This window comes from Ostreococcus lucimarinus, chromosome 3 (genome assembly GCF_000092065.1).
Source record: "Ostreococcus lucimarinus CCE9901 chromosome 3, complete sequence".
Lineage (NCBI taxonomy): Eukaryota > Viridiplantae > Chlorophyta > Mamiellophyceae > Mamiellales > Bathycoccaceae > Ostreococcus > Ostreococcus sp. 'lucimarinus'.
In genome coordinates this window covers 150,764-172,584 of record NC_009357.1, presented here as the reverse complement: position 1 = coordinate 172,584, position 21,821 = coordinate 150,764, and the positions used below count along the sequence as shown (strand labels likewise).

Below are 21,821 nucleotides of genomic sequence, written 5' to 3'. Positions count from 1 at the left end.
GAACTCGACTTCTTCCCACGTCGCCGCGTCCTCGCCGCGTCGTCGCGCGCTCGCGCGCTCGCGCGCGACGCGCGCGCGCGCGTTCCGTTCGTTCGCGTCGCGCGCGACGCGTTCGGCGCGCGCACGGCGTCGCGTCGAGGCGATTCCGCGTCGGAAACTGCCGCGCGCGGCGTCACAATGCCGCGGGCGACGTTCGTCGACGACGAGACCGCGCTCGTGGACGACGTCCGACGGAAGCGCGCGTGCGCGAGCGCGCAGGCGGTGCCGCTGTGTTTGATCGGCGCGCTGTGCGCGTACGCGCTGTGGGAGGCGCTGATGTCGCTGGCGCGGCGGTGACGCGGACGCGCGCGCGACGACGACGAGGACGACGACGCGGGCGATGCGCGCGTCGGAAGTCATCTCGCGATGCGCGCCCGAGGGCGTCGTCGCGCGATTCGCGGACGACGACGCGGGCGAGGGGGTGCTGGAGGACGCGCGAGGCGCGCGGTTGAGAATCGCGGCGCGCGTCGCGACGACGGCGGAGACGCGACGACGGTGCGAGATCGCGCGCGCGCTCGGCGTCGAAATCGCGAACGCGAGCGGCGATGTGAATGCGTTTTGTGACGCGGTGCGGTCGGCGCTGGAGAGGGCTTTCGCGGCGATGAGCGCGCGGCGAGGGGCGAGCGCGAGCGCGTTTCGATCGTCGCATCCAAACGTCGCGCCGGCGTGCGCGGTGATCGTCGGTGATGGCGTCGTGTGCTCGGTGGAGCCTTTTTATGAGTACACACTCGGAGCGTGTTTGAGGTCGGGGGGGAATCCGTTCGCGAACGACGCGGCGAAGGCGTCTTTGGCGGCGTTTCAGCTGTGTCGAGCGTTGGCGCACGCGCACGAAAAGAACTTGGCGCACGGGAATTTGAGCGTCGACTGCGTGTGCTTGTCCACGCTGAGCGGCGATGCGGTGGGCGTGCCGTTCGTACAATTGTCCGGAATGCATAATTCGCCGCACGCACGCGATGGTGAGGTCGGACCTTGTCGAGAAATCGAAGTGATGGCGGCGAGCCTGAAGCAAAGGCAAACCGTCGAGACGAGCGCGCGACATCTCACGTCGGCTTGGCGCGTGGGAGCGATAAGCAACTTGGAGTACATCGCCAAGTTGAATGAGCTTGCACGTCGCGGGAAGGATCGCGCGTATTACGCCGTCGCGCCGTGGGTGATAGACTTTAAAGAGTTTCCATTCGACGCCTCGACGGATTCTCTCCGCGGCGCGCGAGATTTGAGCAAAACGAAATGGCGTCTGACCAAGGGGGACGAACAGTTGGATTTTACGTACCGAAACACGACGCCGCCGCATCACGTGAGCGACGATTGTCTCAGTGAACTCGGCGCATGCATTGCATTGGCGCGAAGGACGCCTCGCTCGACGCTCGCGCGCGTCGTTCGAGCGAACTTTGTCGCCGACGAATATCCCAAGGATATTGCGCGGCTTTTTGAAATGTCGCCAGACGAGGCACCGATTGACTTTTACCTCAACCCGAACGTGTTCACGTCCATTCACGAAGATATGCGCGATTTGTCCTTGCCATCCTGGTCTCAGGTTGGCGAAGGTTCGGCAGACTACTTCATCAAAATTCATCGCGAAGCTCTCGAATCGAAAGCGGTGAGCGATAATCTACACACATGGATCGATTTGACTTTTGGTTACGCCACATACGGTAGGGCGGCATTTATCGCAAAGAATGTCATGGTGCGAGATGACGAAAAGAGCAAGCTCAAATCGAGCGGACGATTTTGTATCTTTCACGCGCCGCATCCAAAGCGAAGCGCTGGCGAAATTCCGCGCGCGGTTCCAGCAGTGAACACTGAGGATGACCTGTGCGATGCGGTCGAAACAATCATTAAGATTACCGAACCGTCGCTACGAAATGTCCAAGAAAAAGATCTACGAGCGCTCGGGCGCGTATTGGGAGCCATATACGCCGGTGCGCCGTGTCCCGCGCACAGTGACGACACGCCGTCGTCGGTGAGTGGCCTCTTTAACAAATCACCGATGAAGTCGATCAGTGACGGTTTATTCGATGATATCGACCGCACACAAGTGCTTTTCAAGTCTCTGAAATATTGGCTGAACCGCATGCCTGTTGAAGCGCGAGATGTGGTAAAACTATTAATGGACTCGCCGAAGCCAATCGCCGCCTCCGCGGTGCGCGACTCGGTGTTGTTTTCAACAGATATCCGCAGTGCGGCAATGGTCCTTGGAAATTTGCGCACCGCACATGAATCGCGCGCGGCAAGGATTATGATCGCTGATGACGCGCTCAAGGGAGTTTCGCCGACTGTTGCACACCTCGTCCTAGGCGATATATGCCCGGAAGTCGAATCGTACGTTGGGGGCAAACCGCTCGCCGCGAAAGATGAGATGGAAGTGGCGATGTGTTTGTCTTCTTTAGTGGTGACAGCGTGCGGCGTTGCCTCTCGTCGGGACGTCATTGACATGATAGTACCGCTTGTTCTTCGCGCCGTGAGTGCGCCGAGCGCTTGTTTAAACGCCGAGGGCCCGACATTGAAGCGCGAGTTGTTTGATATGGCTGTCCTCCGCGCGCTTCGCAAAGCGACGGGCGCGGCGACGTTCAACCGCATTTTCATTCCAGTCTTGATCGCATGTTTGCAACCCAAATTCTGCAGCGCAGAAGAAGTAGCACGTGTGACGTGTGGGTTGACGTTCATCGCAAAATCGTCGCCGTTGCCCGTGGCGCTGCGAAGGATCGTCGACGTTCTGCGCAAAGCATTAAAGAGCAATCGAGACGACACTTCGTCCGGAGCGCACGTTCTCGTAGCCGACATCTTAGCGTCGTTAGCGAAGTCTCTTGGTCCGCAGTCTGAAGCTTTTATTTTCAAAGCCTCGACTGCGTCGGCGCCGTCAGTCCTCGACCACCTCGATGAGTGGCATCAGCGTTCGAGCAACGACAGGAACAATGCTGGCGCTTGGGGTTGGCTTCCACGCGATGTGTCAGACCACGAAGAAGATGATGAAACTGAAACGATAACGATGTCGAGCGTGCTCGCGAATGCCGGAGCGGTCGACGACGATCCATGGCGCCTACATGTGGCGGCGTTGACGTCGTGGCGCGTTCACAGTCGAATAGCTCGACCGTCGGCGCAAACGCTTTCTGTGAGTGCTGATGAACGTCTCTTTCTTACCAACGGCGTGACGTCCCGTGGCGACAACGTCGTTCGTGTGTGGCGTACGAGCGGTCCGGAGGGCGAAAACTCGAGCGGTGCGATGTCAGCCTACACAGGTCACGAAGCTACGGTGAGGGCGAGCATGTTTCTCGATTTTGTCAACGACCACGAAGGTGACGTGTCCAGGGCGTGTTCGTGCGACGACAAAGGATACATGCATGTCTGGAACACGAATAGCGATCACATCTGGCAGTTTTACTCGCGAGATGCGGGAGGATTCGAGTCGATGTGCGTCTATGACGGCGCTCGCGGTTCGCCTTACGTTGCTGGCGGCACGACCAACGGCGGAGTCCTCATCGCAGATGCAGGGGCGGGTAAAATATTTCGACAATTCAAGTGTCCAAATGACGACGCCGCATCGGCCACCGAGGTGGAAGCGTTGCATGCATCAACGGATGGCTTGGTGTACGCAAGCAATCGATTCGGATACATGTGTGGGTTCGATTTACGAACGTCGGGCGTGGTATTCGACGTCAAGGCGCACGACGGTGGCGTCAACAAAATCGTCTCGCCATCGAGTAAATCTTACGAAATTCTCACCGCTTCAGACGATATGACTGTGGCTCTTTGGGATGTGCGCATGATCGACACCCGCGGCGACGCTAAGAAACGCTTCGACGGCCGAGTGCGCACGTTTCGAGGTCATCAACACGAGGTTCGAGACATCGCTGTGAGCACCAAGGGTGATGTATTCAGTGTGAGCGGTGCGACGATAGGCGTGTTTGCTTTGACATCGTCAGGTAACGAGAAGGTCGCGAGATTTTCACCACTTTCCGTGTACGGCGAGCAAACGCCGTTTTGCGCGATCCAGCTCTTGTCGAGTTCTCGTTTATTCGCAACTTTGAGATGCGACGGCGTGCTGAGCGTGTGTCGTTAGAGGAGTACTGGAATTACTGTAGTAAAATCATGTCATAGAAACGTTAGCAAATATCTAGCATGATTGACGATCCGTTAGCGCGCACCGACACGTCGAGCTTTCTTTGAACAATCCGTCATCGCCGCAGCAGTGTACGAAATCAACGCCGTCGAAGCGCAAGACGTCTGAATCTCCAGCAAACTTTCCCGTGGGATCCAAACGATGCACGTGACAGCCGAAGTGACAAAACGCAACACCATACTCCTTGGCACCGTCAAAGCACCCTCGGCGTTCCGGGAAGCCAAACTTCCCCCAGTGCAATCTCCCTTCGCACGAGTCCCCGCGTAAAATTTTAACTGCGGCGTCAAAGCGTGGATTTCCATATCGATCGATCAAGCGGGAATACTTGATGAAATCTTCAATGTTGATGTACAAGGACCCAAGTCGCCCATGTGCGGGCGACAGCCACGCGCTTTCGGGTTTGATGAACCGAAGTAACGCCTGCGAGCGAAATCCTAAATTCAACTGCCGGTCGTCGTACAAGGCCTCCTTGAACGCGCGCATGCAATCGCCAGCCTTCGTTAACGGCACCGCGACTTCAAGTTGCTCGTACCCGTATCGCTGATGTAACTCGTACTGGCGCTCAGTCATCGATAAAAAATTATCTCGTTGTTCTTCTGTGTTATTGGCGATGTTCGCGAGAGTCGCGCGCTTCCATTGTCTCGCCCAGGATTCCGCCATCGAGTCGGCGCTCATCAGCGTCACAGGAGATGTGATATCGCGAACACGGCGAGGCGAGTCACGAATCAAATCATTGCCGCTCAACGAACCATACCAAATCGAGGAAAGCTCCTTCGACCCTCGCTCGTCGTATCGAGGAAACGAAGGCATCGGCTCCTCGCGCTCGAAGTGCACGCGACTCATTTCACCGAGGGGAATGTACCAGAAAAACTGGGTTTCATCGAGCGCACGCACCTCTGGCTTGTTCATCGCGCACGACCACTGCGCGTCAAAGTTGCCAGCGTAATCGCGCTCGCACGCTCGCACCGCGTCCTGCACGCGCCGCATCTCGTTGACGAACGCCTCGGGACTCACGTCCTCGTTTCTACGAGTGATTCGCGTGTTCTTCACCACGCGCAGCGTGACGTCAACGACGACACCCAACCGCCCGATGTTCGCGCGCAGCGCGTCGAACAACGGCGCGGGCGTCGTGCCCTCGGAGAAATGCTCCACGGAACCATCTGCCTTGACAAGCGTGCACGCCACCATCTGCGACGAGAGCGATCCCGCTCTGAGCGAGCTCCCGTGACTCGCCGTCGCGATCGCCCCCCCGATCGTCTGGTCTATGAACCACGGAAACGCCGGCAGCGTGTACCCACGTCTCGCGAGCCCATCGAGCAAATCTCTCGTCAGCATCCCCGCGTCCGCGCGCGCCGCCATCGCCCCTTCGTCCAGCGCGAAACGCTCCGCCGCGCGCACCGCCCGCGTCTCGCTCACGTCCACGCGCGTCCCGCCGTTCGCGGCGCAAAACAATCCCGAATGCCACGAGTGCCCCGCACCGTTCGCGCGCGCATCCGTCGACGCGTACACCGCCTCCGACACGTCGCGCACCGACCGCGGCTTCGCCGCTCTGCCCGCCGCGTCGCACGCGTGCTTTCCTTGCCAGTTGCTCGCGTCCCGAGGGTGTTCCCCGCGCGCGCCTCGCGCCGCCAGCGTCGCCGCGAGCACCACCGCGACCGCGCGCGTCGGCATCTCGCGTCCCTCGCGTCGCTCGCGTCGCTCGCGTCGCGCTCTCGCGTCGCTCGCGTCGTTCGCGTCGCGCGCGCTCGCGCGTGCGACGATCGAACTTCCAACCGAACCGTCGCGAAACTTTCGTCGTCGGCGCGCGCGCGAGTGTGATTTTACCACACGCGGGTTTTTACTAAAATCACACGCGCGCCGCGACGGCGCGTCACACCGACGCGCGACTCCCGCGTCGCGACTCCCGCCGCGCGCGCCGTCGCTTGACATCGCGATCATCGCCCGCCATGAATCGCGTCTTCCCCGAAGCGCTCGCGCCGCTGAAGAGCGCGGACAAGGAGATGTACGATCTGATTCAACTCGAAAAGCGCCGGCAAATCGGTGGCATCGAGCTCATCGCGAGCGAGAATTTCACGTCCGCGCCGGTGATGGAAGCGCTGGGAAGCGCGTTGACGAATAAATACTCGGAAGGGTTGCCGGGGGCGAGGTATTACGGTGGGAACGAGGTGATCGATCGAGTGGAGACGCTGTGCCAGAGGCGAGCGTTGGCGGCGTATCGCCTGGACGAGAAGGAATGGGGGGTGAACGTGCAGCCGTACAGTGGATCGCCGGCGAATATGGCGGTGTACACGGCGTTGTTGAACCCGCACGATCGAATCATGGGATTGGATCTGCCGAGCGGTGGACACCTGACGCACGGATATTACAACTCAAACGGGAAGAAGATTTCGGCGACGTCAATTTTCTTTGAATCTTTGCCGTACAAGGTGGACCCGAAGACTGGGTACATCGATTACGATAAGCTCGAAGAAAAGGCGATGGATTTCCGACCGAAGATGATCGTTTGCGGTGGTTCGGCGTACGCGAGAGATTGGGATTACGCACGTTTCCGGGAAATTGCCGACAAGTGCGGGGCGATGTTGATGATGGATATGGCGCACATCTCCGGTTTGGTTGCCGCGGAAGAACAAGCACAACCGTTCGAATACTGTGACATCGTGACGACGACGACGCACAAGTCTCTTCGCGGTCCGCGTTCGGGGATGATTTTCTTCCGCCGCGGCGTCAACGCGAAGACGGGCAAGGATTACAACTACGAATCGCGCATCAACATGGCCGTCTTTCCAGCGCTGCAAGGCGGTCCGCACAACCACCAAATCGGCGCGTTGGCGGTCGCGCTCAAGTATGCGCAAACCCCTGAGTTCAAGACGTACATCAAGCAAGTTAAGGCGAACGCCAGAGCGTTGGGCGAAACGTTGGTGTCCAAGGGCTACAACCTCGTCACTGGCGGTACGGATAACCACTTGGTGCTTTGGGATTTGCGCCCGCTCGGTTTGACTGGGAGCAAGATGGAATACCTGTGCGATCTTTTGCACATTACTTTGAACAAGAATGCGGTGTTCGGCGACGCAAGTGCGCTTTCTCCGGGTGGCGTGCGCATCGGCGCCCCTGCGATGACGTCTCGCGGTCTCGTGGAGTCGGACTTTGTGCAAATCGCCGAATTCCTCTCCCGCGCCGCCGATTTGTGCTTAGAAGTGCAAAAGAGCCATGGAAAGATGCTCAAAGACTGGAAGAAAGGTCTCGATAACAACCCCAAGGTGGCCGCCATGCGCGACGAAGTCGAGGCGTTCGCCTCCGCCTTCGAAATGCCGGCTTTTACGAAGGAGTCGATCGACATTTAATACGCGAAGAGATTTTAATTATGATGAATTGTTGCAACGTCGTTTGCTAATCCTACTATGCTACAGCGATGGCGACGGGCTTCGTCTCTTGCTTCAAAAGCCGCGGGGCGAAGTAGGCGATGCACCAGGCGCCCAAGGGCGCCGTGATTAAAATCGACAACAGCGCGGTTTGTAAAAGCTTTTCGCCATCGAGCGCCTCGGGCGAGCCGACGCCATGAGCGGTGACCGCTTGGTCGTAAACCACGTTCGCCAAAGCCGCCTGAATCGTCGCCTTGGGTGTCCATGCGAGAGCGATGAACGCTCGCTCGCGAAGATTCATCGACTCGCTCGCAGCCGTACTCAAAAAGACACCGAGCGCTCGCACAATTCCCCCGAGAGCTATGATTCCGATCGCCTTCGCCGCGACGTCGCCCGTCATCGCGTGCAAATCGAGCGTGCATCCGATGATGACGAACAAAAGCGGCGCCGCGAACTCGGCCCACAGCGCGTTCATAAACGCCGTCGTTTCCTTGAGCGCGTCCTCCATCCCGCGCGATTTCCACGCGCTCGAGACGGCGACGCAAAACGCGATGCTCGCCAGCGCTCCTCCGCCGTTCACTTCCAACCGTTTCGCCGCGAACAAAATCAACAAAACCACGGACAAAATCATCGACGCGTCCGACGTCGCGCTCGCGCGATTCCCCGGCGCGGACAACAATCCCGACCTCGTCGCGAACTCCGCCGCGCCGACTCCCCCGAGCGCGCCGACGACGAGTTGCGTCGGCACCTTCCACGCCATCGCGCTCGCCCCGCCCCCCCCCGACGCCGCCACGACGCCGCCGCACACGCCGAAGCCGACTATGCACAGAATTCCGTCAAACGAGCTCGCGGCGACGACGAGATCCGGCACGCCCGCCTCCACGCCCAGCCCCGTCCGCTTCATCGCCACCGCCGGCGGAATCACCACCGCCAGCGATATCCCGCACATCAAAAATCCCAGCGCGAACGCCGTCGCGATCGGTAGCTCGAAGAACGCCGCGCCCAGCGCCGTCGTCGCCAGCATCTCCAGCGTCCCCGGAATCGTCGCCAGCGTCGCCACCTCCCGCGCGCGTCGTCGCGCCGTCGCCGCGTCCAGCGCCAGCCCCGCGCGCGCCAATATCAATCCCAGCGCGAACGCTCTCGCCAGCGTCGACGCGTCGCGGTGCACCGCGCCGCCGATCGCTTCGCGCGCGCCCGGGACGTTTCGCAGCAGCGTCCCCGCGAGCGTCTGCGCCGTGAGCGCCGGCGTCGGCGGCCATCGCTCGGCGAGCGCGCCGCTCAGTCGTCCGAGCGCGAGCGCGTGCGCGAGCGCGAACGCCGCGCCGCGCGGCGCGCCCGCCGCGCGCGTCGCCGCGGACGCGCACGTCGACGTCGCGAGCGTCAGCGCGCCGCACGCGAGCGCGTACAGCGCGACGGGGCGCGACGCGCGCGCGACGCGACCGCGCGCGGCGTCGGATCCGTCGCCCATGCCGCGTTTCGTCTCGCGTCGCCCTCGCGCGCGCGCGGGCCGGCGCGGCGCGGCGCGGTGTGCGGCGAGGGTCGAGTCGACCCTTCGCGACGCTTCGTGTCGTCGAGCGACGCCGCGCGTCGGTTCGGCGGTTCGGGGGGGTCGAAGACGCGCGCGCGCGCGCGCGGGCAAAAATTACCATACTGCCTTTGCTGGGGATTTACGACGCCTTGACTTCGCGAAAGTCGGCCGCGCGCCGAAACGACGGTGGCGTCTCGCGAGTTATGGGCTCTTTCCGAGCGGACGCCGAGCGCGCGAGGGGCGAAGGGAGCGCGAGAGCGAGAGACGAGGGCGCGGGTGCGTTAATAATCCTCCTCGAGCTCGTCGTCGGTGTCGACGTGAAGATCGTCGTCGTCTAAGTCTTCGTCCGCGGCGTCGCGCTCGTAATAGATGTGACCGCGACCGGGCTTGGCGACGCCGAGGGCGACGCCGCGGCCGCCGGCGTCGGGCGGGAGGTAGGCTAAAAAATCACCCGTGTCGTACGCCTCGACGCCGCGCACGCCTTGGTGCTCGTAGGAGAGCTTCACGTTGCGCTTGGCCTCGCGCTCTTCCGCGGTGAGACTGACGCCGAGATTGAACGGGACGACGGCTTGGAGACGCCTCGCGGCGCGCGTCTCGGCGTCGTCGTCGCCGACGCGCAGCGCGCGCGCCACCGCATCTTCCACGGATTCCGCCTCGCACGGCGCGAACTCGAGAGAATCGTCGTCTCTAATGATCACGCGCTCGCGCTCGCGACGCCGCCGTCCGCACGCGCGTCTGATTTCTACGTCTAAACGAGCCCGCGACCCGTCGTCGTCGCCCTCCGCCGGCTCGCACGTCGCCACGCACGACGCCTCCGCCTCGCACGTCTCGCGCGCCGTCGCCGTCCCGACCCCCAAAGTCACCACCAAGCACACGTTTCTGTGTCGCCGCAGCGCGCGCACGACGCGAATCAGCGCCTTTTCGCCGTACGCGCGTCGTATCTTGCTCGCGCAGTCCAAAACCACCGTCGCGTTCGCCTCCGCGTCCGGCTTGTACCCGAACGCCCCGCTCCGCCGCCCGCGCCCCGTCGTCGTCGCCGTCGCGTCCCGCGTCGCGTCTCGCGTCGTCACCACCGTCCGTTCGCGCTCGACGACGGCTAGAATCGCATCCGTCATCGCGCGTTCGCCTCGCGTCGCCGCCAAGTCCACATCCGCCGTCGGCGTCCCGCGCGCCCGCCCTCGCGTCCATCGCGCGCGCACGACCGCTCGCGACGCCGCGTCGCCCGCGCGAACGTCCCGCGCGTGTCCATCGACGAGCGCGTCGACCACGAGCGCCCCCGCGCCGGTCGTCGTCGAATCCTGCGCCGACGCCGAGCCGTCGCGTCGTCAGTCACTCTCGCGTCGCGCGCGTCGCGCGTCCGGCGCGCGCGTCCGCGCGTCGATCGCGGCGACGCACCCGCACGTGCACGTGCGCGGCGACGTCGCGCCGCGCGCGCGTCGCGTCGCGCGCGTGCGCGAGCACCGCGCGCATGCCGCGAAGTGACGCCACATCGACGCGTCGCGCGCCGTCGACGCGCGCGCGCCGCGAGGACGTCGCGCGCGCGTCGCCGCGATGCTCGCGGACGCGTCGCCGCGCGTCGGCGGCGCGCCGCGCGCGCGACGCGCGACGCGAGGCGCGAACGCGCGCCGCCGCCGCGACGGCGCGCGAACGTTGACGACGCCGCGCGCGCGCGCCGAGGGCGCGCGCAAGGGCGCGCGATACCTGAGAGAGTCGCGCGAGTTATCGTCGTCGACGTCGTGGCGCGACGCCGCGCGCGAGGACGCCGCGCGCGAGGAGGGGACGGCGGCGGCGGCGGCGCGCGCGAAGCCGGAGGTGCTCGCGCCGGCGGGCGGATGGCCGCAGTTGCGCGCGGCGATCGAGACCGGCGCGGATTGCGTGTACTTTGGGCTCGACGCGCTGAACGCGCGCGCGCGGGCGAGTAATTTTACGCTGGATGAGCTGGATGAGGTGATGGCGTACGTGAAGTCGCGCGGGCGGCGAGCGTACGTGACGATGAACGTGTTGGTGTTCGACGAGGAGTTGCGGTTGGCGGAAACGCTGATTCGAGGCGTGGCGCGCGCGGGCGTGGACGCGGTGATCGTGCAGGACGTGGGGGTGACGCGGTTGATTCGGAAGACGGCGCCGAATTTGCCCATACACGGGTCGACGCAGATGAGCGTGACGAGCGCGGAGGGCGCGCGCTTCGCGCGAGAGCTCGGGTGCAAGCGCGTCGTCGTCGGTCGAGAGTTGAGCGTGACGGACATCGCCGCGGTGAAAGCGAGCTGTCCGGACGTCGAGGTCGAGGCGTTCGTGCACGGGGCGATGTGCGTGAGCTACAGTGGACAGTGCTTTTCGAGCGAAGCCTGGGGCGGTCGGTCGGCGAATCGCGGTCAGTGCGCGCAGGCGTGTCGAATGCCGTACGGATTGGTCGTCGACGGCGAGCTGCGCGAGATGGGGGATGTAAAATATTTGTTGTCACCGCAAGATTTAATGGCGGTCGAGCTCGTGCCCGAGCTCATCGAATCCGGCGTGGGGTGCTTTAAAATCGAAGGACGATTGAAAGGTCCAGAGTACGTCGCCATCGCCACGCAGGCGTATCGCCGCGCGGTGGACTTGGCGTGGGACGCCATGCAGAGCGGACGCGACGTGAAGCGCTCCGAATTGCTCTCGAAAGAGCAGCGACTGGAACTCACGCAAGTGTTCGCGCGCGGCCAAGACGCGGATTTCGATGGATTGACGCGCGGTTTCCTGGAGGGACCGCGGCATCAAAATCTCGTTCGCGGACGAGCCCCAAGGCATCGCGGCGTCTTGCTCGGAGAAATCGTGCGCGTGATCAAGCCGGACGGCAGACGCTCGAACGGTGAGATAGTCGTACGCACGAGCGACGGCGCGGCGATGAAGCGCGGCGATGGCGTCGTCATCGATCGAGGCGAGCCGCAAGAGAAGGAGGAGGGCGGTCGCGTCTACGAAATTTTTGATCGCAATCGAGCGCTCGTGGGCGGTAAAGACGACGACCGCATCACCGCGGGCGAGTACACCGTTACGTTCGGTGCGAACCAAATCGATTTCAACCGGGTCGAGGTTGGACAGCTAGTGTGGAGAACATCCGACCCGACGCTCGAGGCCAAGCTCGCGAAGATGGTTCCCGCGGAGGCCGAGCCGAGTCGCGACGGTCGTCGAGATCCGTGCACCGTCGTCGCGAGTGGTGCGATCGGTGAACCGCTAGTCATCAAAATCATCGATGATGCCGGACGATTCGGAGAAGCTCGCACTGGTTCTGTGTTGGAGAAGAGTCAAAACAAGGCGCTCGACGAAAATTCGTTGAAGAAAGCCATCGGCGAACTCGGCGGAACGCCGCTCGTGGTGGCAAGTGTGGATGTCTCCACCCTTCGAGGTATCGCAGACGTCGACGCGCAGGCTACGGACGGACTTTACATATCACCGGGCGAGATCAAAGCTGCGCGGCGGGACGCAGTCGAGTCGCTCCTGCGAGCGCGGCGAGACGGTGGCCCGAATCGAGCCGAAGGTATGGCGGTGCGCGAAGTCGTCGACGAACTCGTCGGCAACGCATGGTGGGGCGATATCATCGATCAACGCGATAAAGGAGCGAGCAAAGAACCGCGCGTGAATCCTACGAGCGGGTTGCCGTCCATCTCTGTGCTCTGTCGCACGCGCGCGCAAGCCGAAGCTGCGGTGACTGTCGATGGCGTGGACGAAATCGCTTTGGACTTTTTAGAAGTTCACGGATTGCAAAAAACGGTTCGTCTCGTTCAAGCCGCGGGGAAAACAGCCGTGGTCGCCACGCCGCGCGTGCTGAAGCCAGAAGAAGAGCAACTGTGGCGATACTATCTCAATCTAGGCGCCGACGCCCTGCTCGTGCGATCGGCGGGTTTATTACAGACACTGCTCGAACTCGGGCGCTCGGACGCCGATGTCGTCATTCCACCGCTTCGTGGTGACTTTTCATTAAACGCCGCCAACGCAATCGGTGCGGACGTCTTTCTGAGGTCAGGACTCGAGCGCTTGACGCCAACGCATGACTTGAACGCCGAGCAGCAACGCGCGCTCGCAGTCGCCCTCGGTCCCGCGGGCGCGTCCAAGCTCGAAGTCATCGTCCATCAGCATTTGCCAATCTTCCATACCGAACACTGCGTGTTCTGTCGATTCATGTCCGACGGAAACTCGTACAAAGATTGTGGCCATCCATGCGAGAGCAAGCACTTGCACTTGCGAGACGACCGCGGTGCCGACCATCTTGTCCTCGCAGACATGGGGTGCCGAAACACCGTCTTCAACGCTCAGGCGCAAACGGGCGCGGAGTACCTGAAAACATTCATCGACGCCGGCATTTGCCACTTCCGCGTCGAGCTCGTGGACGAGCCCGCGAGTGTGGTCCCCGAGCTTCTATCGCGTTATCGCGACCTAGCGAACGGGCGCACGTCCTCGAGCGAACTCGCGAGTTGGCTCTCGAAATTACCGGATGCGAATGGCCGAGCGCACGGCATCTCCCGCGGCTCGCTCGAGGTTAAAACTGAGCTCGCGCGCGGTGAGCTCCGCCCTACCGCCGCGGCGAGTCGCGAGGCGAACAAAACTAAGGCAAAATCACGCGCCGCGCGCGCCAAACGCTAATCATGTGTAACATTACTCGTCGCGCGACGGCGAGCCCTTCTCGCCTGTAAGCGTGCAAACGTTGAAACCTCCGCACTTCGCGCCTCTCGCCATCGCTAGCGCCATGCTCCTCGCGCGCGCGCAGTGTATACACACCTACGTCACCCGGCGCATCGCACGTCCCGCGTCGCAGCGCGCGCGCGTCGCATTCGCGTCGTCTTCCCCCGCGAGCGGTGACGCCTCGAGCGGTGACGACCCAGAGCGCGCGACGCCGCTCGATGCCTCGCTCCTCGACACCATGCGCGAGCTGCGTAAAACGCGCGATGCTCGCTCGACGCCGAGCGAGGCGCGGACGCCCACGGTGATGGCGTCGAACGAGGACGATGAGAATGACGCGAAGTGGAAGGCGCTGGACGCGCGCGTCAACGAGTACCCGTGCGCGCGAAAGTTTCAAGCCATCGGCTTGGACGACGGAACGTTCGTCGATAGCGTTCGAGAGATGATTTCGGAGGCGCTGGGTGGGAGGTACATACATCCGGAGAACGTGACGGCGAGGCCGAGCTCGAAGGGGAAGTACGTGAGCGCAAACGTGACGCTGGAGATGGAGAGCGGGGACGACGTGTTGGCGGTGTACGGGGTTTTGAAGGCGGATAAGCGCGTGTTGTGGTACCTGTAGCTTTTCAGCGTTGTATTTATGGATTTCAGGAAGTGATTATTAATTCAATGCGTATTTGTTTCAAGAAATGTTTACTGCGAGACGACGCGGGCGCTGCTCCAGGTCCACGCGATTTTGTGTGTGCGCACACGACCCGCTCCCTGGGACGAGTTTGTCTCGTGCTGTCGAGTTCAAAGGTATTTCTTTTACAGAACTTTGTTGCAGTACTCGCCGAGCGCCCAGAGTGTGAAAATGCTTCGGTAGCAACTGTAGGAAATCATGCAGTTGGCGTTGAAGACACCCATGATGCTTTGCTGCGGGAAATCGCCGTTCTCATATTGTTGTGAGAGCATGCATCGTGCGGCGCGATGTAATGGCGTCGCGTCGCGGTTTTGTTGACCGCTGGCGATGAGCGCAAGCATCGCCCATCCCGTGTTTACCAAGTGCGGCTTCGGCTTACCATCCTTGTCGCGAAGCTCGTGGTACGCCTTTTTCTCGCACGATAAATAGCTCTCGCTCCATCCACCATTTTCTTGCTGTTTCGAGAGCAAGAACTCGACTGCTTTACGAAGCGATGGGCACGTCTCGTACGTCGACCCCGTGGCGATCAATCCCAGGACGCCGAACCACGTTCCGTACGTGAAGCACACCGCCCACGATCCGTACCAGCTTCCATCGGCGCGTTGAATACTTTTCAAAAACTTTCGGCCAGTCTTCTTGGCATGCGCGATATCCTTGGCGCGAATGTCCGGATAGCGCTCAGAAAATTTGCACAGCGCCTGCAAACTCGCGCTCGAGCACTCAACGTACGGGTAATCGATCATGATGTCCCCGAACGTCTCCGCTGGGTTCAAGAGCTCGACCCACTTCGTCGATCGAGTATTTTCGTACGTAGCCCAGCCACCACTGCCGCGATTTTGATAGGATAGGATGACGTTCACGCAATCCGCGAGTCGGTCGACGGGAATCGCCTCGCCGACGAGTTTCTCGTCCATCGACGCCAGCGTCAAAGCCGCCTTCAAGCCTTCGGAGGAGCAATCGGAGATCGGCCAACCGTGATCGCGTGTGCTGAACGGCCACGCACCCTTGGAAATGTGACGATACCACTTTTCGACATCAGGGCAGTCGTCTCGTACTTGACTCTTTTCGATGTAGTCGTGCGCGCGACGTAAGCACTCGCCATATTCGTCCGCTAAACCCGTCGCTACGATCGCTTGAACGGAAAACGCGCAGTCCCACAGCTGACTTCCGTTGTATCCTTGCATTTTCATCCCGTCCTCGGCGACCCAGAGGTAGTCGGCGATGCGTGGAATGTGCTTCTTCACCGCCTCTGAATCGGGATCTTCAAACCAGCATGACAACATATTGAAGACTTTATTCACCGGCCCAATGTCCACGTAGCGCGTGTTTTCGTCCTCGTAATGAATCTGCCGCATCGCATCTTCGCACGCCGCCTTGCGCACGCGAGAATTCATCAAGAACGGCTCGACCTTCATGAGCGTCGACCAGACGACGTCTTGAATCCACGGGTGCGGGTAGTACAAGTCCTCCTTCGCGCACGCGTTTCTCGCAGTGTTCCAGTTGATTGAGTCGTACGATGCCTCGGCGTATAACTCCGATTTCAACGCCGCGGTCAACGCCGTCGGTTTACCCGTGGCCCGGATGCCGTACAGGTAACTCATCGGCAAGTACACCATGCGACAGTGGCACCAGAATCGACCCGGATGCATGGGGAGCCAATACGGCAACAACCAACACTCGGGCGGAATCGGATTCAACCCGTGCCACTCGTACACCCCCAGCACGGCGAGCCAAAACTTCCCCCACGACGGTACCTGCGTCGCGCCACCGCGATCGATGATCCACTTGCGCGTTTTCGCGCACTCGGGCGAATCCGCCGCCTTGCCGAGCAACCGCATCGCCACGTACGTCAAAACCGTCCCAAACATTGTACTGTGACCTTCGATGTGCAACCCAACGCCCCCATCCTCGTTCAAGTGATTCTCCAGGTATCTCAGCATCTCCCGCCCTCGCGCTTCACCGATGATCTCCTCCGATTTTTCCATGACGTTCGCCGCGATGATCAACCCCGGCATCAAAAACATCGGCCCGCCGTAGTCGCTCGCCCAGTGTCCGTCCTCGTCCTGTATCCCTCGATAATACTCGATCCCCGCTCGCATCGCTCGCCGCACCACCTCCCCGTCGACGCCCTTCCCCTCTTTTTCCCCTCTCGAAATCTCCATCGCGCTCGGCGTCTTCGTCTTCGTCTCCAAGCCTCGCGCGCTTCGCCTCGCGTCGTACTGCGCGCGCAGAAACGCGTCTTCGCTGTGTTTACGCTCGTGCCGCGTCTTCGCGTACGCCGCCCGCATCGCGTCTTGCGCCGCGCGTCCCCTCTTTATCTCTTCCTTCGTCCACCGTCGTCGCGCGGCGTTTCCCTCGCCCGTCGTCGTCGTCGTCGTCGTCGTCGTCTCGCCCGCCTCGTCGTCTCCCTCGTTCGCGTCGACGTGCGTCCACACCTGTCGCCCGACGTGCGCGTTCAGCGTCTCGAGCGTCGCGGCATCGCGCGCGCCCGCCGCCGTCGCGCACTCGAGCGTCCACATCGCGCGCGTCGCGCTCCGTCGTCGACGCCGCGCGCCGGGCCGTCGATGCGTCGCGCGAGAGATAAAAACATAACTCGGACATACGACACGTATAATATATCACAAACGTCGATCGCGCGTCGACGCATCTGCGCCTCTCCTTCGCGCGCGCGCGTCGTCGGCGCACACCGACGCGCGACGACTCGACATGGCGCCGAGCGCGCGCGCGACCGCGCCGAGCGCGCGCTTCGCGCGGCCCGCGACGAGAGTCTCGCGCGCGCGCGCGACGCGACGCGTCACGGTGCGTCGAGCGGCGCGCGCGCGACGCGCGAAGTGGATAACGGATGACGGACGCGATCGGACGCGCGACGACGCGACGACGCGACGATCGACGCGCGGCGACGAAGAGATCGACGCGCGAGCGACGCGGCGACGACGGGACGGTGGATGGGGTCGGACGCGCGCGCGCGGCGGGAGGACTGACGAATCGATCGCGATTATTCGTTCGCAGGCGAGAGGACGCGCGACGGTCAAGGCGAGCGGAGACGGGTTTGATTTGGACGCGGTGACGGCGGCGGTGGAGGCGCTGCGGTTGGAAAACGAGAGATTGAAGGCGGAGTTGGACGCCGAGGAGGCGGCGGCGGCGACGGGGATGGCGGCGGCGGCGGTGGCGGTGGAGGAACCGGCGGCGGCGAAGCCGGAGCCGGAGGCGGCGGCGGCGAAGCCGGAACCGACGCCGCAACCGGTGTCTGCGCCGGTGACCGTCGGTGCGTTCACGGAAAAGGCGGATCGTTTGGAGGGATTCAAGATGCCGCCGATTGAGGGCGATGGTTTCGCCGTCTGCGCGCTCGACTCGATGTTGGAACACCACAAGGGACACCTCGGTCATCGTTTCGAAAAGTTCAAGAACTTGCGCCAAGCGATCGAAGATCACGAAGGTGGCATCGAAAAGTTCAGCCGAGGCTATGAAAAGATGGGTTTCACGCGCACCGCGGAGGGCATTACTTACAGAGAGTGGGCGCCGAACGCGTCGGCCGCGTGCCTTCGCGGCGACTTCAACGGTTGGGATCTCGGCGAGAATGGCAAGTGGATGACCAAGAACGATTACGGCGTGTTCGAAGTGTTCCTTCCGAACAACGCGGACGGTTCTCCGGCCATCCCGCACGGCTCTCGCGTGAAGATTCATCTTCAAATTCCCAACGGCGAACCCGTCGACCGCATCCCGGCTTGGATCAAGTACGCGGTGCAGGCGCAAGGCGAAATTCCGTTCAACGGCATCTACTACGATCCCCCGGAAGAAGAGCAGTACAAGTTCAAGTACGAGCGACCGGATGCCCCCGAAGAGCTTCGCATTTACGAAGCGCACGTCGGGATGTCTTCCACCGAGCCGAAGATCAACTCTTACGTCGAGTTCGCCGACGATGTCTTGCCGCGCATCAAAGACCTCGGTTACAACGCCGTACAATTGATGGCTGTTCAAGAGCACGCGTACTACGCATCTTTCGGCTACCACGTCACCAATTTCTTCGGCGTGTCTTCTCGATGCGGTACGCCCGATGAATTGAAGTACTTGGTCGACAAGGCGCACTCCATGGGCCTCACCGTGCTCATGGATTTGGTGCACTCTCACGCGTCGTCCAACTCCATCGACGGCATCAACATGTTCGACGGTAGCAACGGTCAGTACTTCCACTCTGGTCCGGAAGGTTATCATTGGATGTGGGATTCCCGATGCTTCAACTACGGCGAATGGGAAGTCGTGCGCTACTTGCTCTCGAACCTTCGCTACTGGATCGAAGAATTCAAGTTTGATGGTTTCCGTTTCGATGGCGTGACGTCCATGATGTACAAGCATCACGGTCTTCAAGTCGCCTTCACGGGTAACTATGAAGAGTACTTTGGCATGGCCACTGACGTCGACGCCATGGTGTACCTCATGCTCGCCAACGACATGCTTCACACTCTCTACGAAGGCAAGATGACGACGATCGCGGAAGACGTGAGCGGCATGCCGACGCTTTGCCGCCCGGTCAGCGAAGGCGGTGTCGGTTTCGACTATCGCCTCCAAATGGCCATCGCGGACAAGTGGATCGAGGTCTTGAGCGAGTGGGGTTCGGATGAAAACTGGGACATGGGTAACTTGGTGTTCACCATGGAGAACCGTCGCTACGGCGAAAAGTGCATCTCTTACGCCGAATCTCACGATCAAGCGCTCGTTGGCGATAAGACTACCGCTTTCTGGTTGATGGATGCAGAAATGTACACCAACATGTCCACGCTGGTACCCGACAGCCCCGTCGTGTCGCGCGGCATTGCCTTGCACAAGATGATTCGCCAATTCACGATGGGTCTCGGTGGCGAAGGTTACTTGAACTTTATGGGTAACGAATTCGGCCACCCGGAGTGGATCGATTTCCCGCGCGATGATCGCGTCGAGGCGTCGACGGGTGAATTCATCCCGGGTAACGGCAACTCGTACCATTTGTGCCGCCGACGATTCGACTTGGCCGACATGGACCACTTGCGCTACAAGTACCTCAACGCGTTCGACGCGCAGATGAACAAGGTCGCCGGCGCTTTCAAGTACCTCGCGTCTAGCCACCAGTACACGTCGTGCAAGAGCGACGCGGATAAAGTTGTCGTGTTCGAGCGCGGTGACTTGGTGTTTGTGTTCAACTGGAACCCGACGCAGTCGTTTAGCGACTACCGCATCGGATGCAAGGAAAAGACGAATTACAAGCTCGTGCTGAGCTCGGACAACCCCGAATTTGGTGGTTACTCCAACTTGTGGACGTACACGGCGCCCGAATTTGTCGCCGAAGATTACGCCTTCAACGGTCGCCCGGCCTCGTTCTTGGCGTACTTGCCCTCGCGCACCGTCGCCGTGTACGCTCCGGCCGACTTGGCGGACAAGGTTCTCGGCTTCGCGGCTCCGGCTTAAAGTCGCGGAGACGTCCCAATAAAAACATCTCGCACAGTATGTTGTACCATATAGCACACGCCGATCAAACGCAAGTTCAATGACTACACACAAACTACATATTGCATATCACAATTCTCTTTTCTTCTAAGACTCGGCGGCGCCTTTTGCCTTCGCCGCGTCGGCTTTCGCGCGTTCCTCCCACGACGTCTTGCTCACCTTGCGAATGATCCCCATGAAGTACGCCCCCTTATTCTTCGCTTGGTTACCCTTCATGCAAACCTTTTTGATCTCATTCACCGCCTTTTGACACACGTCCGAGGGGAGCAAGCCCAAGAAGGACAAGACTTTTTCGTCGCAGTCGTTCGCGGCGAGCGTGCCCTCGCTGTTCTCCGCAGCCTCCGCCACCATGGCCTTCACCGCATCCGGTTCCACCAGTGTCTTCAACATCTTCTTTTCAGGCTCTCCATCCGCGCCTTCGCCCCCACCCTCCGCCGCGCGCTTCCGTTTCTCCGACTTTGGCGCCGCGTACTCCTTGCGCGCGCACCGCTCCACCGTCACCGGCCGTCCGCGAAACAACGTCTGATGCAATTTCATCGCCTTCTTCGCCGCTTTATTCGTCGTAAAATCAACGAACGCGTACCCTTTAAACTTTTTCGCCTTTCCCGGCGTCCCCGTGCCGTCCCCTCCCGCCATGCGTATGTCCTTAATATCGAATCCGCACCCGTGTCTGGTCAAATTCGCCTTCAACCAAGGCATGATGTCCGAAGACTTCGTATCGAACGGCATCTGTCCGAAAAACAGCGTGTGAATCTCAACCGGCGTCGCCGTCGGTCTCTTCTCGTCGCCCTCGTCGCCGCCATCGGAAGACTTCTTCTCCTTCTTTTCCTTCTTTTCCTTCTTCTCCTTCTTCGCCTCGCGCTCGGCGGCGCGAGGTTTCTCGTCGTCGGAAGACCCCATCGCGTCGCGCGCGGGACGAGAGACGAACGAAAACGCTCAAACGCGCGATCGACGGCGCGCGCGCGCGCTTCACGCGTCCCGAGGCGACGACGAATGCGGCGTCGACGCGCCTCTCGCGCGTCGAGTGATTTCGCGTCTCTCGCGCGCGTCGACGCGAACGAATACAAACGCACATCGCACTACAAAGCTACAACAATCCCACCCCACCGCTCTTCAGCGCCTCCATCAACGACGCGATCTTCCCGTGAAACCGCTTGCCGTACGGTCGCGTCCACTTCACCGCGTCGACGTTCGCCGCCTTGGCCCTGCGCGCGAGCGCGTCGCCCACCGCCGCCGCCGCCCGCTTATCGCTCCTCGACCGCATCTCGCGCGTCGTCGCGCTCGCGCTCGCGTCGCTCTCCGCGAACGGGAACGCGCGCTCGATCGTCGACGCGCTCGCGACGACGTGGCCGTCGAGCGCGCGCACGATCTGCGCGTACACGTACTTGTTGCTCATGTGCACGCGCAGCGAGTGCGGCGCCTGCTCCGCGAGCGATCGTCGCAGGGCGTCGCGCACCGCGCCGCGCATCGCGCGCGACATCGCCGATCGGTCGCGCGGCGCCGTCTCCGCGCGCGCGCGGAAGAGAGCGCGGCGTCGCGCGATGGCGACGACGCCGGCGCGGCGACCGACGCGGGCGTCCGAACGTCCGAACGTCCGAACGTCCGAACGTCCGAACACTCGTCCGAACACTCGTAGTCGACGCATCCAGAGCGCGATCTGCGAAAACACGAAAGTCGGCGCACGAAAGTCGCCGCGTCAGACGTCACGGCTCGTCGTCAGACGTCACCCGATAAGAAAATGATCCGACTTTCGGGTATGAGTAAACAGTGACAAGGTACAGATCTAGGGACCGATCACGAAAAACCGCGTCGCGCATCGCGTTCGAGGCCCCGACAGCGCCATCGCGCGCGCGCGCGCGTTCCGGTTGGAAACGCGCCGCCGCTCTCGCGCGCGGCGGCGGCGCCGCGACACGCCGACGCGCGCCGCACGCGCGCGCTCGCACGACGCTCGCGCCGCGCGACGCCGCGCGTGGAAAA

The 21,821-nt window shown here is 61.8% G+C and overlaps 11 protein-coding genes across 11 annotated transcripts; 5 read left to right on the top strand and 6 right to left on the bottom strand.

Moving 5' to 3' along the window:
- Window positions 1–640: 640 nt before the first annotated feature.
- OSTLU_86630 (predicted protein) lies at window positions 641–4,096 on the top strand (the record flags this gene model as incomplete). The annotated part of the gene is made up of 1 exon (XM_001416825.1): window positions 641–4,096. One exon carries the CDS (start codon window positions 641–643, stop codon window positions 4,094–4,096), a length of 3,456 nt encoding a protein of 1,151 aa, XP_001416862.1.
- Window positions 4,097–4,150: 54 nt separating this feature from the next.
- Window positions 4,151–5,827, bottom strand: OSTLU_14476 (predicted protein; the record flags this gene model as incomplete). Its single annotated transcript, XM_001416536.1, has 1 exon — window positions 4,151–5,827. The coding sequence occupies one exon, from the start codon at window positions 5,825–5,827 to the stop codon at window positions 4,151–4,153; it is 1,677 nt and encodes a 558-aa protein (XP_001416573.1).
- Window positions 5,828–6,046: 219 nt separating this feature from the next.
- Window positions 6,047–7,505, top strand: OSTLU_30421 (predicted protein). Its single transcript, XM_001416824.1, has one exon. It carries the CDS (start codon window positions 6,103–6,105, stop codon window positions 7,495–7,497), a length of 1,395 nt encoding a protein of 464 aa, XP_001416861.1. The 5' UTR covers window positions 6,047–6,102; the 3' UTR covers window positions 7,498–7,505.
- Window positions 7,506–7,552: 47 nt separating this feature from the next.
- On the bottom strand, window positions 7,553–8,539 carry OSTLU_30420 (predicted protein; the record flags this gene model as incomplete). The annotated part of the gene is made up of 1 exon (XM_001416535.1): window positions 7,553–8,539. The coding sequence occupies one exon, from the start codon at window positions 8,537–8,539 to the stop codon at window positions 7,553–7,555; it is 987 nt and encodes a 328-aa protein (XP_001416572.1).
- A 785-nt stretch (window positions 8,540–9,324) lies between these two features.
- OSTLU_92381 (predicted protein) lies at window positions 9,325–10,113 on the bottom strand (the record flags this gene model as incomplete). Its single annotated transcript, XM_001416534.1, has 1 exon — window positions 9,325–10,113. A coding segment is annotated over one exon (789 nt), but the record flags the coding sequence as incomplete, so codon positions are not given.
- Window positions 10,114–10,849: 736 nt separating this feature from the next.
- Window positions 10,850–13,477, top strand: OSTLU_10034 (predicted protein; the record flags this gene model as incomplete). The annotated part of the gene is made up of 4 exons (XM_001416823.1): window positions 10,850–12,016; window positions 12,056–12,392; window positions 12,426–12,548; window positions 12,627–13,477. Coding segments are annotated over 4 exons (2,478 nt in total), but the record flags the coding sequence as incomplete, so codon positions are not given.
- A 517-nt stretch (window positions 13,478–13,994) lies between these two features.
- On the top strand, window positions 13,995–14,306 carry OSTLU_30418 (predicted protein; the record flags this gene model as incomplete). The annotated part of the gene is made up of 1 exon (XM_001416822.1): window positions 13,995–14,306. The coding sequence occupies one exon, from the start codon at window positions 13,995–13,997 to the stop codon at window positions 14,304–14,306; it is 312 nt and encodes a 103-aa protein (XP_001416859.1).
- Window positions 14,307–14,491: 185 nt separating this feature from the next.
- On the bottom strand, window positions 14,492–16,654 carry OSTLU_12302 (predicted protein; the record flags this gene model as incomplete). The annotated part of the gene is made up of 1 exon (XM_001416533.1): window positions 14,492–16,654. The coding sequence occupies one exon, from the start codon at window positions 16,652–16,654 to the stop codon at window positions 14,492–14,494; it is 2,163 nt and encodes a 720-aa protein (XP_001416570.1).
- Window positions 16,655–17,669: 1,015 nt separating this feature from the next.
- Window positions 17,670–19,829, top strand: OSTLU_45076 (predicted protein). Its single transcript, XM_001416821.1, has one exon. It carries the CDS (start codon window positions 17,673–17,675, stop codon window positions 19,803–19,805), a length of 2,133 nt encoding a protein of 710 aa, XP_001416858.1. The 5' UTR covers window positions 17,670–17,672; the 3' UTR covers window positions 19,806–19,829.
- Window positions 19,830–19,931: 102 nt separating this feature from the next.
- OSTLU_14470 (predicted protein) lies at window positions 19,932–20,744 on the bottom strand (the record flags this gene model as incomplete). Its single annotated transcript, XM_001416532.1, has 1 exon — window positions 19,932–20,744. One exon carries the CDS (start codon window positions 20,742–20,744, stop codon window positions 19,932–19,934), a length of 813 nt encoding a protein of 270 aa, XP_001416569.1.
- Window positions 20,745–20,931: 187 nt separating this feature from the next.
- Window positions 20,932–21,312, bottom strand: MRPL18 (Putative mitochondrial ribosomal protein L18; the record flags this gene model as incomplete). Its single annotated transcript, XM_001416531.1, has 1 exon — window positions 20,932–21,312. The coding sequence occupies one exon, from the start codon at window positions 21,310–21,312 to the stop codon at window positions 20,932–20,934; it is 381 nt and encodes a 126-aa protein (XP_001416568.1).
- Between the last annotated feature and the right edge of the window lie 509 nt (window positions 21,313–21,821).

Coding starts and splice junctions, on each gene's coding strand:
- OSTLU_45076 (XM_001416821.1), top strand. CDS start 17,673: ATGCCGCCGATTGAGGGCGATGGTTTCGCCGTCTGCGCGCTCGACTCG.
- OSTLU_30421 (XM_001416824.1), top strand. CDS start 6,103: ATGAATCGCGTCTTCCCCGAAGCGCTCGCGCCGCTGAAGAGCGCGGAC.